Source organism: Oncorhynchus gorbuscha, linkage group LG04 (genome assembly GCF_021184085.1).
Source record: "Oncorhynchus gorbuscha isolate QuinsamMale2020 ecotype Even-year linkage group LG04, OgorEven_v1.0, whole genome shotgun sequence".
NCBI classification, from domain to species: Eukaryota; Metazoa; Chordata; class Actinopteri; order Salmoniformes; family Salmonidae; genus Oncorhynchus; species Oncorhynchus gorbuscha.
The window spans coordinates 33,348,655-33,364,237 of NC_060176.1; the positions used below are offsets into that span (position 1 = coordinate 33,348,655).

General features: G+C 42.3%; 1 protein-coding gene across 3 annotated transcripts; it reads left to right on the forward strand.

The window, feature by feature from the left end:
* The first annotated feature begins 2,420 nt into the window (after positions 1 to 2,420).
* zgc:101664 (uncharacterized protein LOC450064 homolog) lies at positions 2,421 to 8,989 on the forward strand. 3 transcript variants are annotated; one of them, XM_046345156.1, is made up of 2 exons: positions 2,421 to 2,523; positions 7,821 to 8,989. In XM_046345156.1, the coding sequence occupies exon 2, from the start codon at positions 7,845 to 7,847 to the stop codon at positions 8,601 to 8,603; it is 759 nt and encodes a 252-aa protein (XP_046201112.1). In that variant the 5' UTR covers positions 2,421 to 2,523; positions 7,821 to 7,844; the 3' UTR covers positions 8,604 to 8,989. The 3 variants fall into 3 exon arrangements, with proteins under 3 accessions (XP_046201112.1, XP_046201114.1, XP_046201113.1); XM_046345158.1 differs by lacking the exon at positions 2,421 to 2,523 and adding an exon at positions 2,556 to 2,716; XM_046345157.1 differs by lacking the exon at positions 2,421 to 2,523 and adding an exon at positions 3,021 to 3,211.
* The last annotated feature ends 6,594 nt before the right edge of the window (positions 8,990 to 15,583 follow it).

Genomic DNA, 15,583 nt, shown 5'->3' on the forward strand with positions numbered 1-15,583 from the left:
ACAGCTCTGTGAGAGCCGGAATTGCTAAAGGTTCTTGTCCCTTTGGAAGGAGAACCGCCTTCCCAGTCTGAGGTCCTGAGCGCTCTGGAGCAGGTTATCATCAAGGATCGCTCTGTACTTTACTCGGTTCATCTTTCCCTCGATCCTGACTAGTCTCCCAGTCCCTGCTGCTAAAAATATCCCCACAGCATGTTGCTGCCACCACCATGCTTCAACGTAGGGATGGTGCCAGGTTTCCTTCAGACGTAATGCTTGGCATTCAGGCCAAGAGTTCAATCTTGGTCTCATCAGAACAGAGTCCTTTAGGTGCCTTTTGGCAAACTCCAAGTGGGCTGTCATGTGCCTTTTATTGAGGAGTGGCTTCTGTCTGGCCATTCTACCATAAAGGCTTGACTGGTAGAGTGCTGCAGAGATGGTTGTCCTTCTGGAAGGTTCTCCCATTTCCAAAGAGGAGCTCTCTTACTGACCATTGTGTTCGTGGTCACATCCCTGACCAAGGCCCTTTTCCCCCCTATTGCTCAGTATGGCCAGATGGCCAGATCTAGGAAGAGTCTTGGTGGTTCCGAACTTCTTCCATTTAATAATGATGCAGGCCACAGTGTTCTTGGGGACCTTCAATGCTGTAGACATTTTTTGGTACCCTGCCCCAGATCTGTTCCTCGGCACAATCCTGTTTCAGCGCTCTATGGACAATTCCTTTTTGCCACAACTTTGGAAGTATGCTTGGGGACATTGTCCAATTGGAAGACCCATTTGCGACCAAGCTTTAACTTCCTGACTGTTGTCTTGAGATGTTGCTTCAATATATTCACATAATTTCCCTGCCTCATGAGGCCATCTATTTTGTGAAGTGCACCAATCCCTCTTGCAGCATTGCACCCCCACAACATAATGCTGCCGTGCTTCACGGTTGGGATGGTTTTCTTCGGCTTGCAAGCCTCCCCCTTTTTCCTCCAAACATAACGATGGTCATTCTGGCCAAACAGTTCTATTTTTGTTTCATGAGACCAGAGGACATTTCTCCAAAGAGTACGATCTGTGTCCCCATGTGCAGTTGCAAACCGTAGTCTGGCTTTTTATGGTGTTTTTGGAGCAGTGGCTTCATCCTTGCTGAGCGGCCTTTCAGGTTATGTCGATATAGGACTTGTTTTACTGTGGATATAGATACTTTTGTACCTGTTTCCTCCAGCATCTTCACATGGTCCTTTGCTGTTGTTCTGGGATTGATTTACACTTTTTGCAGCAAAGTACGTTCATCTTTAGGAGACAGAACACTTCTCTTCCTGAGCGGTATGACAGATGCGTGGTCCCATGGTGCTTATACTTGCATACTTTTGTTTGTACAGATGATCGTGGTACCTTCAGGTGTTTGGAAATTGCTCCCAAGGTTGAACCAGACTTGTGGAGGTCTACAATTGTTTTCTGAGGTCTTGGCTGATTTCTTTTGATTTGATGTCAATTTGGCTTATCAGAAGCTTTTAAAGCAATGACATAATTTTATGGAATTTTCCAAGCTGTTTAAAGGCACAGTCAACTTAGTGTATGTAAACTTCTGAACCACTGGAATTGTGATACAGTGAATTATAAGTGAAATAATCTGCCTGTAAACAGTTGTTGCAAAAATTACTTGTGTCATGCGCAAAGTAGATGTCCTAACCGACTTACGAAAACTATAGTTTGTTAACAAGAAATTGGTGGAGTGGTTGAAAAACAAGTTTTAATGACTCCAACCTAAGTCTATGTGAACTTCCGACTTCAACTGTATGTGAATGGACAAAGTCATTGATCACGTGACACCATTCAGTCGTATGTGAAGACTCCATTTATAACATATGCTGACTTTCCTGGTACAACCAATATTCGATACAAACCGGTAATTGTTGTTAAATATCCAACAGGAGTTTTTGATCAGTCGGTTTCCAGAAAGTTAAAGGCTGTAGACATGTAGATTGAGTTCACATCATGTTCTTGCAAGCCTTGTTGATACAAGCACAAGTCAATCAGATGGTCATGGGGTTAGCCCAGGGAAGAACAACTGCCCCTTCTCATTGAAGCCACGTAAATTCAAGGGTGACTTCAGTACTTCAGGTCATAGTTGCAGGCATTGTTTACAGAAAACTGTGTCCACCAATTCAGTGAATGGAAAAATGTACATCTTTGTGGTCAATCTGTTTAAAAAAAATAAATAACGCTATCATGGTACCAAAAATTGTTTCTAATACATGAGATGTATGTCCTTGAACCGATTCTTTTAAAATTGCACAAAGTAGAGGATAATGTAGTTGCTACTGGCAGTATGCAGTACCCCGGTCAGCCTTCAATTGGAGCTATTTAATGAGAGGTGGCAGCACTGAGCCGAAGTTCAAAATCTACCTCTTGGAGTAAGCTCAAACTGCGCATGTTATGTCTCCTTGAGACGCCATCATTTGAGAGCAATGAGGTATTATAGGAACGGTTTGTATAATGAAGTCAGTTAAAATGGCGTCTCATGGAAACATAACATATGCAGTTTGAGCTACTCCAGTAAGTGTATTTGAACCTAAACTCAGTTTGTTTGCACATGTTATGTCTCCATGAGACGCCATCATTTGAGAGCAATGGGGTATTATAAGAGCGGTTTGTATAATGAGTTTGTATAATGAAGTCAGTTTGTATAATGAAGTCAGTTAAAATGGCGTCTCATGGAAACATAACATGTGCAGTTTGAGCTGCTCCAGTAAGTATATTTGAACCTAGGTTCAGTTTGTTTGTCTACATTCCATTTAAAAGAACAATGCAGATATTTGCGTAAACCTATTTTGGGTTAAGACAAGTAACTATGGATATGGGCAAACGTAATGATACGCTTGCAAGCTGAGTTTGAATAAAACATCCGATTACCACTTCATTTAGAAAGATTATTAATTAGCTATAATAAAAAAAAATCTAATCATTGATGGATCACCAAATAATATAAATGCACGTTTCTCGTCTGCCCCGACTAGCCAATCGGCATACGCGTCATCACACTCCCTCATCTGGATGGGTCTTCTGACTTTGTGGCTGTTGTAACGAGTGACGACCACCTGATTTTCTGTGCTTGTATGAACATTGTTCCGCGAGACCGTGGCGTGAAATGGATGTACACGCTTGCGGATTTAAAAAAACAAAATTATATATTTTTTTACTCTTTGGTTACTGACTCATTGTGGATATTGAGCCAAAACGACCGGTTAGTATCGAATATTGATAACCCGAATGTATGTACACCATAAAGTAGCGAAATGCATAGTAATCTAGCATTTAAACTAACGTTGTAAACTAACGTTGCACTCAGTTTGGCTAGCTAATTGTAGCTTTAACGTTAAATCGCTAACTTAGCTAGCTAACGATAACGTTAGCTATTTAGCCAAAACAAAGATAAAATAATGCTTGTCAGCTAACTTATTTTATTAAATTATATTAAGTTAACTTGCAATTGAAGGCATTGCCCCGCGAGTGGCGGTTAAATAACATGGGTTTCACTGCTAGATGGCTAACGTTAATTGTTTGCTTTCTTGCTAACATCGTTTTTTAACTTTAAAATAAGGGATGAGTAGTAGGGCTTGAACTTGCAACCCCTGATGTTATAGGGCAAGCGCACTTGTCTTGGGCCAGGGTCCGGTTTCCCAAAAGCATCTTAAGGCTACGTTCATCGTTAGATCCTTAGTTGGAGCATTGTTACATCTCGGAGCTGTTTCCAGAAACCACTGTACTGTTTCTAAAGTTGTTCTTGAAAACGCTCGTTATTTAACGACTGCATCAGACCATTCGCAGAACATTTAAGAGGGTCATTAGAGAGTTGTTTGCCCTTTCGCGTCACTTTATACTAAGATTTCCCTTAAACACAAAATCAATGTTGTCTTTGTTTTGCCCCCCCCCCCCCCCGCAATATAGGCTACATAGACCTAATATACACTGCTCAAAAAAATAAAGGGAACACTAAAATAACACATTCTAGATCTGAATGAATGAAATATTATTATTAAATACTTTTTTCTTTACATAGTTGAATGTGCTGACAACAAAATCACACAAATTATCAATGGAAATCAAATTTATCAACCCATGGAGGTTTGGATTTGGAGTCTCACTCAAAATTAAAGTGGAAAACCACACTACAGGCTGATCCAACTTTGATGTAATTTCCTTAAAACAAGTCAAAATTAGGCTCAGTAGTGTGTGTGGCCTCCATGTGCCTGTAGGACCTCCCTACAACGCCTGGGCATGCTCCTGATGAGGTGGTGGATGGTCTCCTGAGGGATCTCCTCCCAGACCTGGACTAAAGCATCTGCCAACTCCTGGACAGTCTGTGGTGCAACAGATGTTGGTGGATGGAGCAAGACATGATGTCCCAGATGCGCTCAATTGGATTCAGGTCTGGGGAACGGGCGGGCCAGTCCATAGCATCAATGCCTTCCTCTTGCAGGAACTGCTGACACACTCCAGCCACATGAGGTCTAGCATTGTCTTGCATTAGGAGGAACCCAGGGCCAACTGCACCAGCATATGGTCTTACAAGGGGTCTGAGGATCTCATCTCGGTACCTAATGGCAGTCAGTCTACCTCCGGCGAGCACAAAGAAATGCCACCCCACACCATGACTGACCCACCACCAAACCGGTCATGAATGTTCTCCACGGCGTCTCCAGACTGTCACGTGCTCAGTGTGAACCTGCTTTCATCTGTGAAGAGCACAGGGCGCCAGTGGCGAATTTGCCAATCTTGGTGTTCTCTGGCAAATGCCAAACATCCTGCACGGTGTTGGGCTGTAAGCACATCCCCCACCTGTGGACGTCGGGCCCTCATACCACCCTCATGGAGTCTGTTTCTGACCGTTTGAGGAGACACATGCACATTTGTGGCCTGATGGAGGTCATTTTGCAGGGCTCTGGCAGTGCTCCTCCTGCTCCTCCTTGCACAAAGGCGGGGGTAGCGGTCCTACGGCCTCCTCCACGTCTCCTGATGTACTGGTCTGTCTCCTGGTAGCGCCTCCATGCTCTGGACACTATGCTGACAGACACAGCAAACCTTCTTGCCACAGCTCGCATTGATGTCCCATCCTGGATGAGCTGCACTACCTGAGCCACTTGTGTGGGTTGTAGACTCCGTCTCATGCTACCACTAGAGTGAAAGCACCGCCAGCATTCAAAAGTGACCAAAACATCAGCCAGGAAGCATAGGAACTGAGAAATGGTCTGTGGTTACCACCTGCAGAACCACTCCTTTATTGGGGGTGTCTTGCTAATTGCCTATAATTTCCGCCTGTTGTCTATTCCATTTGCACAACAGCATGTGAAATTTATTGTCAATCAGTGTTGCTTCCTAAGTGGACAGTTTGATTTCACAGAAGTGGGATTGACTTGGAGTTACATTGTGTTGTTTAAGTGTTCCCTTTATTTTTTTGAGCAGTGTAGTTTAACAATATTTAAATCAAATTCAGGTTAGCTAATTCAATTTAGTTATTTAGTTTTATTTGGCTATTTGTACACTAGCCTACCATCTGTCATTTTTTCATCAATGTATTTCATGTGTACGGTGTGCAATGTCCCAAATCTCAATTTTTATTAAGCAAATTTTATTTGTCACATGCGCCGAATACAACCGATGAAATGCATACTTACAAGCCCTTAACCAAGAATGCAGTTCAAGAAATGGTTAAGAAAATATTTACTAAATAAAAAATAATAAAATCTAATCAACAAGTAACTTGAGAAAATTACCTAACAATAACAAGGCTATATACAGGGGTTACTGGTATCGAGTCAATGTGGGGGGGAGTAGAGGCTGTTAAGGAGCCTTTTAGAATTAGACTTGGCCCTCTGGTGCCGCTTGTTGTGCTGTAGCAGAGAGAAGAGTATGACTTGGGTGACTGGAGTCTGACCATTTTTACAGCCTTACTCTGACACTGCCTGGTAGAGGTCCTGGATGGCAGGAAGCTTGGCCTTCTCTATAGGCTGTCTCCTCGTTGTCGGTGATCAGGCCTACCACTGTTGTGTCGTCAGCAAACTAAATTTTGGTGTTGGAGTCATGTTTGGCCACTCAGTCGTGGGTGAACAAGGAGTACAGGAGGGGACTAAGCATGCAACCTTCAGGGGCTCCAGTGTTGAGGATCAGCGTGGCAGATGTTGTTGCCCGACAGGAAGTACAGGATCCAGTTGCAGAGGGAGGTGTTTAGTCCCAGGGTCCTTAGGTTAGTGATGGGCACTATGGTGTTGAAAGCTGAGCTGTAGTCAATGGACAGAATTCTCACATAGATGTTCCTTTTGTCCAGGTAGGAAAGGGCAGTGTAGAGTGTGATTGAGATTGCGTCATCTGTGGGGAGAAGAATGCAAATTGGAGTGTGTCTAGGATTTCCGCCATGATGGTGTTGTGAGCCATGACCAGCCCTTCAAAGCACTTCATGGCTTCTAATGTGAGTGCTACGAGGCGGTAATTGTTTAGGCAGGTTACCATCACTTTCTTGGGCACAGGGACTATGGTGGTCTGTTTGAAACATGTAGGTATTACAGACTTGGTCAGGGAGAGGTTGAACATATCAGTGAAGACACTTGCCAGTTGGCCTGCGCATGCTTTGAGTACACGTCCTGGTAATCCGTCTGGTCCCGCAGCTTTGTGAATGTTGAGCTGTTTAAAGGTCTTGCTCACATCGACTACTGAGAGCGTGATCACACAGTTGTCCGGAACAGCTGGTGCTCTCATGCATGCTTCAGTGTTGCCTGCCTCAGTGCGAGTAACAAAATAGCATAGTTGGTTAGTAGCCCATAAAACAGTGGCCATCCACTCCGGCACCTGTGATAAAGATTTCTGGTATGAAAGTTCAGAGATCAAATAAAATTGTGTAGGTCACATGCTCCGAATACAACAGGTGTAGATTTAACCGTGAAATGCTTACTTACGAGCCTAATTAAACGACAACAACACAGTTACACGTGGAATAAACAAGTGTACAGTCAATAACACAATAGAGAAAAAGAGAAAGTCTATATGCAGTGTGTGCAAATGGTATGAGGAGGTAAGGCATTAAATAGGCCATAGTAGCAAAGTAATTACAATTTAGAAGATTAACACTGGAGTGATAGATAAGCAGATGATGATGAGCAGATGGGTGTATAAGTAGTGATACTGGTGTGCAAAAGAGCAGCAAAGTAAATTAAAAACAATATGGGGATGAGGTAGGTAGGCGGGCTATTTACAAATGGACTATGTACAGCTGCAGCGATCGGTTAGCTTCTCAGATAGCTGATGTTTAACGCTAGTGAGGGAAATGTAAGTCTCCAGCTTCAGCAATTAAAAAATAAATAATAATATATATTTTTTTAAATATATATATTTTTTTGCAATTAAGCATACGGTGATTGACAGAGTCGAAAGCCTTGGCCAGGTCGATGAAGACTGCTGCACAGTACTGTCTTTAATCGATGGCGGTTATGATATCTCTGGAGAGACCTAAAAATAGATGTCCAGCGAAGTTCCCCATCCAATATTTAGACCTTTTTTATTATGTAAAAACACTCAATTCCGTGAAACTTTTGAAAAATAGGGTCAAATTATATTTTGGCTATATCGTCCAGCCCTATCAGCATATCTGTGTTACATTACAACAATATAATAACAGATGCTGATGACAGATCCCAGTCTGGGCTATGAAAGTAGCACAGAGCTATTTCAGGTTTTTTTAAACCGTGTTCTTCAAAAAACCAACAGACTGTTACACCCATTTTTTTTTTACAAATAGCACTTTTGATGTACAGTCATTCAATACTGATTTTAACCATGTCTTCTCTTATAATCTTCTGTAGGACTGTGATATGGACTTGTGAGGAATGAGATGGCAAAACCTTATGGATGTCTTGTTGCATTACAAAAGCATTGATGGCAGCTTGAAAATCTTAGTGGACAAAACAGAAAACGCCTTGGAGGACTTCCCCTGTCGTGTTTTGCCTGTATTTACACCATGGTTCCCACCTGAAAGTGACAAATTGCTGCCAATTAGACCCTTAAAGTCACCGCCGATAATTTCTCTGGAGGATTTGGAAAATATCCAAACACATCTGCAGTCTGCTGAGCCATTACTAACATCTCATCCCTGTGCTGAAAGCATTCAGAACTTGGCTCTAACCAGTTTGGGGAGATCCACCTTGCATGTACAGGCATGCTCTGAGTTTGGAACATCAGCACAGCATAAAAATACTCTCCATAGTGAGAGGGAAGTGAAAAGATCATGGAGTGTTTTTTCACAGAGAGGTTTATACATTCACAACACTCAAACATTCTCCAAACAATTCTACAAGGTTGTTTGGAGGCACGGACTTCACATGCGCCAGAGAGCAAAATGGGTTATTGACAAACTGAACTTTGTCACTGGAGACATAGAACATACATGGAGAGGACTGAACCGGGCCATCAGGAACTCCATGCTTCCAACTTGCAATGCCAACATTCAGAGGGATCTGACACAAATCTGTGTGTTCTGCGATGTATTATACTGTGAATATGTTGGAAATTATTTAAAGGAAGAATTTCAAGTCACTGGACAGATCACTTTATTTGTTCATAGACTTGGAGACATTTTCACTTTATAGAAATTAGTGATGGTCAGAATTTGATCCATGTGTCACTGCCATCTATTTTGTTAACTGTAGTAGGCAGGTTTCCATTGACTCAGGTGTATTCGATTTTAAAGCAATGTCCCAAAAAAAATGAGATGTGTGTAATGGAAACAGCAGATAGGAGACATTTTTTAAAGATCAACAACATTTTTCACCATTTGACAGGGGTGCATTATTCTTCAGTCAAACTTTTGTTATTGCAGAAAATGATGCTGGAAACTGTTTTTTGAATAAATTATGATTGCCAAATCATTTGGAAGGTATGCAGAGAACTTGATGTCACCACATAACTATAAAGCTCCACTCCTTAATTTAATTCTAAATGCCTACATCTTGCAAAATAAACATACAAAAATTGATGCTCCTTTCCAATAAATATCGAAGGTCTTACTCTGATGACAAGATGATCGATGCTTGGCTGCTGTTTTGACAAATGCAAATAATATAACTCTTTCCCATAATAATCTCAATGTAGGTAGCCTAGCCGCACTGTATCTGCGAACTGTTGGCTAGATCGCATGTGCCAAGACCAGAGTGGGCACATTTGCAATATAACCAAACGTTTTTGCGACAAAACCATCAATAGAGTTGAAAGGTTGATGGAAACCCATTCAACTTGTATTTTTAATTCTGTACATGAGAATTTAACAGCAATAGTTTATTTTTATGTGCAGTATCATCACCCACAGCCTTTTATCCTCAAATTCAATCAGATGGAAACATCTGGTAGGATTATGCTTATATTGTATTATTTAGATTTTAGAAATATATGCATCAAAATCTGCTGCAAATTGGATGGGAACCTAGCCACTAGGTTTTTGCGAGAAAGTGTTTCTTCATCAACACGATACTTTTGTGTGTGTGTGTGTACAGTTGAAGTCAGAAGTTTACATACACTTAGATTGGAGTCATTAACTTGTTTTTCAACCACTCCATACATTTCTTGTTAACAAACTATAGTTTTGGCAAGTCGGTTAGGACATCTACTTTGTTCATGACACAAGTAATTTTTCCAAAAATTGTTTACAGAGATTTTTTCCCTTATAATTCACTGTATCACAATTCCAGTGGGTCAGAAGTTTACATACACTAAGTTGACTGTGCCTTTGAACAGTTTAGTAAATTTCAGAAAATTATGTCATGGCTTTAGAAGCTTCTGATAGCTGAGGATGTGGATGTATTTCAAGGCCTACTTTCAAACTCGGTGCCTCTTTGCTTGACATCATGTGAAGAAAAAAATCAGCCAAGACCTCCGCAAGTCTGGTTCAACCTTCGGATCAATTTCCAAACGCCTGAAGGTACCACGTTCATCTGTACAAGAAATAGTACGCAAGTATAAACACCAGGGGACCACACAACCGTCATACTGCTCAGGAAGGAGATGCGTTCTGTCTCCTAGAGATGAACGTACTTTGGTGCAAAGAGTGCAACTCAATCCCAGAACAATAGCAAAAGACCTTGTGAAGATCTTTGAGGAAACGGGTACAAAAGTATCTATATCCACAGTAAAATGAGTCCTATAACGACATAACCTGAAATGCCGCTCCGCAAGGAAGAAGCCACTGCTCCAAAACCGCCATAAAAAAGCCAGACTACGGTTAAATAATGGGGTGCAAAGGAGCAAAATAAATACAGTAGGGAAAGAGGTAGTTGTTTGGGCTAAATTATAGATGGGCTATGTACAGGTGCAGTAATCTGTGAGCTGCTCTGACAGCTGGTGCTTAAAGCTAGGTAGGGAGATGAGTGTTTCCAGTTTCAGAGATTTTTGTAGTTCGTTCCAGTCATTGGCAGCAGAGAACTGGAAGGAGAGGCGGCCAAAGGAAGAATTGGTTTTGGGGGTGACCAGAGAGATATACCTGCTGGAGCACGTGCTACAGGTGGGTGATGCTATGGTGACCAGCGAGCTGAGATAAGGGGGGACTTTACCTAGCAGGGTCTTGTCGATGACATGGAGCCAGTGTGTTTAGCGACGAGTATATGAAGCGAGGGCCAGCCAACGAGAGCGTACAGGTCGCAATGGTGGGTAGTATATGGGGCTTTGGTGACAAAACAGATGGCACTGTGATAGACTGTATCCAATTTGTTGAGTAGGGTATTGGAGGCTATTTTGTAAATGACATCGCCGAAGTCGAGGATTGGTAAGATGGTCAGTTTTACAAGGGTATGTTTGGCAGCATGAGTTAAGGATGCTTTGTTGTGAAATAGGAAGCCAATTCTAGATTTAACTTTGGATTGGAGATGTTTGATGTGGGTCTGGAAGGAGAGTTTACAGTCTAACCAGACACCTCGGTATTTGTAGTTGTCCACATATTCTAAGTCAGGGCCGTCTAGAGTAATGATGTTGGACAGGCGGGCAGATGCACGCAGCGATCGGTTGAAGAGCATGCATTTAGTTTTACTTGTATTTAAGAGCAATTGGAGGCCGCGGAAGGAGAGTTGTATGGCATTGAAGCTTGCCTGGAGGGTTGTTAACACCGTGTCCAAAGAAGGGCCAGAAGTATACAGAATGTCCAGATTTTGCAGCTCTTTCAGAACATCAGCTGACTGGATTTGGGAGAAGGAGAAATGGGGAAGGCTTGGGCGAGTTGCTGTGGGGGGTGCAGTGCTGTTGACCGGGGTAGGGGTAGCCAGGTGAAAAGCATGGCCAGCCATAGAAAAATGCTTATTGAAATTCTCAATTATAGTGGATTTATTAGTGGTGAGTTTCCTATCTTCAGTGCAGTGGGCAGCTGGGAGGAGGTCTTACAGTGCCCCAGAACTTTTTTGAGTTAGTGTTGCAGGAAGCAAATTTCTGCTTGAAAAAGCTAGCCTTGGCTTTTCTAACTGCCTGTGTATATTGGTTTCTAGCTTCCCTGAAAAGCTGCACATCACGGGGGCTGTTCAATGCTAATGCAGAATTCCATAGGATGTTTTAAGGGCAGTCAGGTCTGGGGAGAACCAAGGGCTATATCTGTTCCTGGTTCTACATTTCTTGAATGGGGCATGCTTATTTAAGACGGTTAGGAAGGCATTTTTTAAAATAACCAGGCATCCTCTACTGACGGGATGAGATCAATATCCTTCTAGGATACCCCGGCCAGGTCGATTATAAAGGCCTGCTCGCTGAAGTGTTTCAGGGAGCGTTTGACAGTGATGAGTGGAGGTCGTTTGACCGCTGACCCATTACGGATGCAGGCAATGAGGCATTGAGGACTGGCAGCTTGTAGAAGAGTAGGGAGGTAGGCAATAAATAGGCCATAGAGTCAAAATAATTACAATTCAGCATTAATACTGGAGTGATAGAAGTGCAAGTAGAGATACTGGGGTGCAAAAGAGCAAGAGTGTAAGTAATAATATGGGGATGAGGTAGTTGGGTGTTCTATTTACAGATTGTCTGTGTACAGGTAAGCTGCTCTGACAGCTGATTCTTAAATGCACCTACGGTGCCTTATTCACCCGCCTTGGCATTTTTCCTATTTTGTTGCCTTACAACCTGGAATTAAAATTGGTTTTTGTATCTATTGATTTACACAACATGTCTACCACTTTGAAGATGCAAAATAGTTTTTCTTGTGAAACAAACATGAAATAAGACAAAAAACACAACTTGAGCATGCATAACTATTCCCCCCCCCCGGTGTCCTTTGACAGCTCTTAGGTCTTGGCCAAAGTGAAGTTTGGAGTGTGACTCTTTGAGGTTGTGGACAGGTGTCTTTTATACTGATAACACGTTCAAACAGGTGCCATTAATACAGGTAACGAGTGGAGGACAGTGGAGCCTCTTAAAGATGAAGTTACAGGTCTGTGAGAGCCAGAGAAATCTTGCTTGTTTGTAGGTGACCAAATACTTACTTTCCACCATAATTTGCAAATAAATTCATTAAAAATTCTACAATGTGATTTTTCTGGACTTTTTTTCTAATTTTGTCTGTCATAGTTGAAGTGTACCTATGATGAAAATTACAGGCCTCTCATATTTTTAAGTTGGAGAACTTGCACAATTGGTGGCTGACTAAATAATTTTTGCCCCACTGTATGCACGCACCACTTTTCCGTTTTTATTTTTTAGAGTTAAAAAAAAAAGTTTTAAAATTTTATTTCACTTCACCAACTTGGAATATTAAAATGTATGTCCATTACATGAAATCCAAATAGAAATCCATTTAAATTACAGGTTGTAATGCAACACAATAGGAAAACCGCGAAGGGGGTTGGATACTTTTGCAAGGCACTGTATATGTTTTGATTAGGTTTGTATCACAACTAAAGTGGCCAAATAACTTCTTACAAATAAGCACATTAATCTACTTTATAACCGGTGTAGAGCCTTACTGGCATACAGTTTCAAGTTTGGGGAAGAACATTTTCACCATAAAAATGCTCAATGATAATAAAGCATTACATGGCATTTGCTGTCATTTTTGAGAACAGTGTTTTCCTTCTAATTGATTGCATTTTCACACATTCTTGCTAATATTGTGAAGAAATAGCCTAATAGTTTAACCTTTTAAGCTAAATGTTCTGATCTGTTGCATCAGCCTCATTGCTTTTAAACCTTTTTTTATGGGAGTGGGTGTATTAATTTGGGATCTATCGCATCCCACAACTGTCCCAGAGCATGTTTTGAATATTTATTTATTGCACAGAAGGACAAGTTGACCAATAGAATAGGTCAACTTTCGTACTATTGGGGATAGTAGCTTGACATGGCTAGTGCTTTTGCTGTTTGTTAGGCCTACTCATCTTGTTGGCTGACAAAGTAAATGTGAATGTCTTCAATATGCACCTCGGAATTTGATACGAGGGACTCGCACAGTTGTGTCATGATGTGTCATACCTTTGAAAAGGACCCCATCACATGATGTCCGTTAGCTAATAAGAATTGAGATATCTGAGAGAGCCATGTGAGTGTGAGGTGCTTCGGGAGCACGGCAGTTGGGAGAAGGGAATTCTAATTATTAAATTCCGCCCAAGGGCACAACAGCCAGAGGTTAGTTCCTCTAGTAGCCTATAGACTTACTTGTTGGCAAGTGTCTTCTACATTTTCAACCTCCCTGTCTGAGTCTGTAATACTGTCATGTTTCAAGCAGACCACCATAGTCCCTGTGCCCAAGAACACTAAGGTAACCTGCCTAAATGACTACCGACCCGTAGCACTCACGTCTGTAGCCATGAAGTGCTTTGAAAGGCTGGTCATGGCTCACATCAACACCATTATCCCAGAAACCCTAGACCCACTCCAATTTGCATACCGCCCCAACAAATCCACAGATGATGCAATCTCTATTGCACTCCACACTGCCCTTTCCCACCTGGACAAAGGGAACACCTATGTGAGAATGCTATTCATTGACTACAGCTCAGAGTTCAACACCATAGTGCCCTCAAAGCTCATCAATAAGCTAAGGACCCTGGGACTAAACACCTCCCTCTGCATTTTGATCCTGGACTTCCTGACGGGCCGCCCCCCAGGTGGTAAGGGTATTTAACAACACATCCGCCAAGCTGATCCGCAACACAGGGGCCCTTCAGGGGTGTGTGCTCAGTCCACTCCTGTACTCCCTGTTCACTCATGACTGCATGGCCAGGCACGACTCCAACGCCATCACTTTTGCTGATGACACAACAATGACACAGCCTATAGGGAGGAGGTCAGAGACCTGACTGGTGCAAGGACAACAACCTCTCCCTCAGTGTGATCAAGACAAAGAAGATGATTGTGGAGGAAAACGAGGACCGAGCACGCCCCCATTCTCATCGACTGGGCTGTAGTGGAGCAGGTTGAGAGCTTCAAGTTCCTTGGTGTCCACATCACCAACAAACTAACATGGTCCAAGCACACCAAGACCGTCGACAAAACCTATTCCCCCTCAGGAGACTGGAAAGATTTGGCATGGGTCCTCACCTCAGATACTCAAAGGTTTTTGCAGCTTACATCACTGCCTGGTATGGCAACTGCTCGGCCTCCGACTGCAAGGCACTACAGACGGTAGTGCGTACGGCCCAGTACATCACTGGGGCCAAGTTTCCTGCCATCCAGGACCTCTATACCAGGCAGTGTCAGAGGAAGGCCCTAAAAATTGTCAAAGATTCCAGAGACTGTTCTCACTGTTACCGCAAGGCAAGCGGTACCAGAGCGCCAAGTCTAGGTCCAAGAGGCTCCCAAATAGCTTCTACCCCCAAGCCATAAGACTCCTGAACAGCTAATCAAATGACTACCCAGACTATTTGCATTGCCCCCCATGTACCTACATGTACATATTACCTCGACACCGGTTCCCCTGCACATTGACTCTGTACCGGTACCTCCTTGTATATAGCCCCGCTATTGTTATTGAATGCTGCTCTTTAATTATTTGTTATTCTTATCTCTTACTTTTTCGGTGGTATTTTTGGTAAGCATTTCACTTAAGGTCTACAAAAATGTATTTGAGTTTACAATAAAGACAAGATAATCAAACTGACTTTATATTGCATTCAAAGACTTCCGTAACTGGCTTTATCGCTGGATGAGATAACCCTGTTGCCATGCTCACCAGAATGGTAGAATGCAATGGCAATGAGCTACGTTAGTGTCCCTGGAGAAATTGTGGTATGGGTCAGCTAGTGTGCTTCCTGGGTTAATCAGAGATGCCCTCTGTACCAAGCAGGGGAGAACTCAGTACATAAGCAGATTATCTACTGTTTTCCAATATAATACTCATTATCCTTAACTACAGTATCTCTCTATAAGATTCCTTAATTATGTGTTGCTTTCCTAACTATGTAATGACATCAATATAATATATACACTTGTGTAGTCGCTTAGCCAATCAAATATATTTTTGCCCTCCAGGTTCTCCATCCCACAGTGGAAGCAGAACGAGTGAAGTGGTTCTGTTAACAAAATCACACAATTGCTGAATGGTTCCTTAATAGCCCCCCTTTATCTTAATTTGATTTATGTTTCATAGTTTAATTCATTATCAGGGACT

What these genes read in the sequence shown, in the direction of transcription:
- zgc:101664 (XM_046345156.1), top strand. Translation starts at nt 7,845, where the DNA reads ATGAGATGGCAAAACCTTATGGATGTCTTGTTGCATTACAAAAGCATT.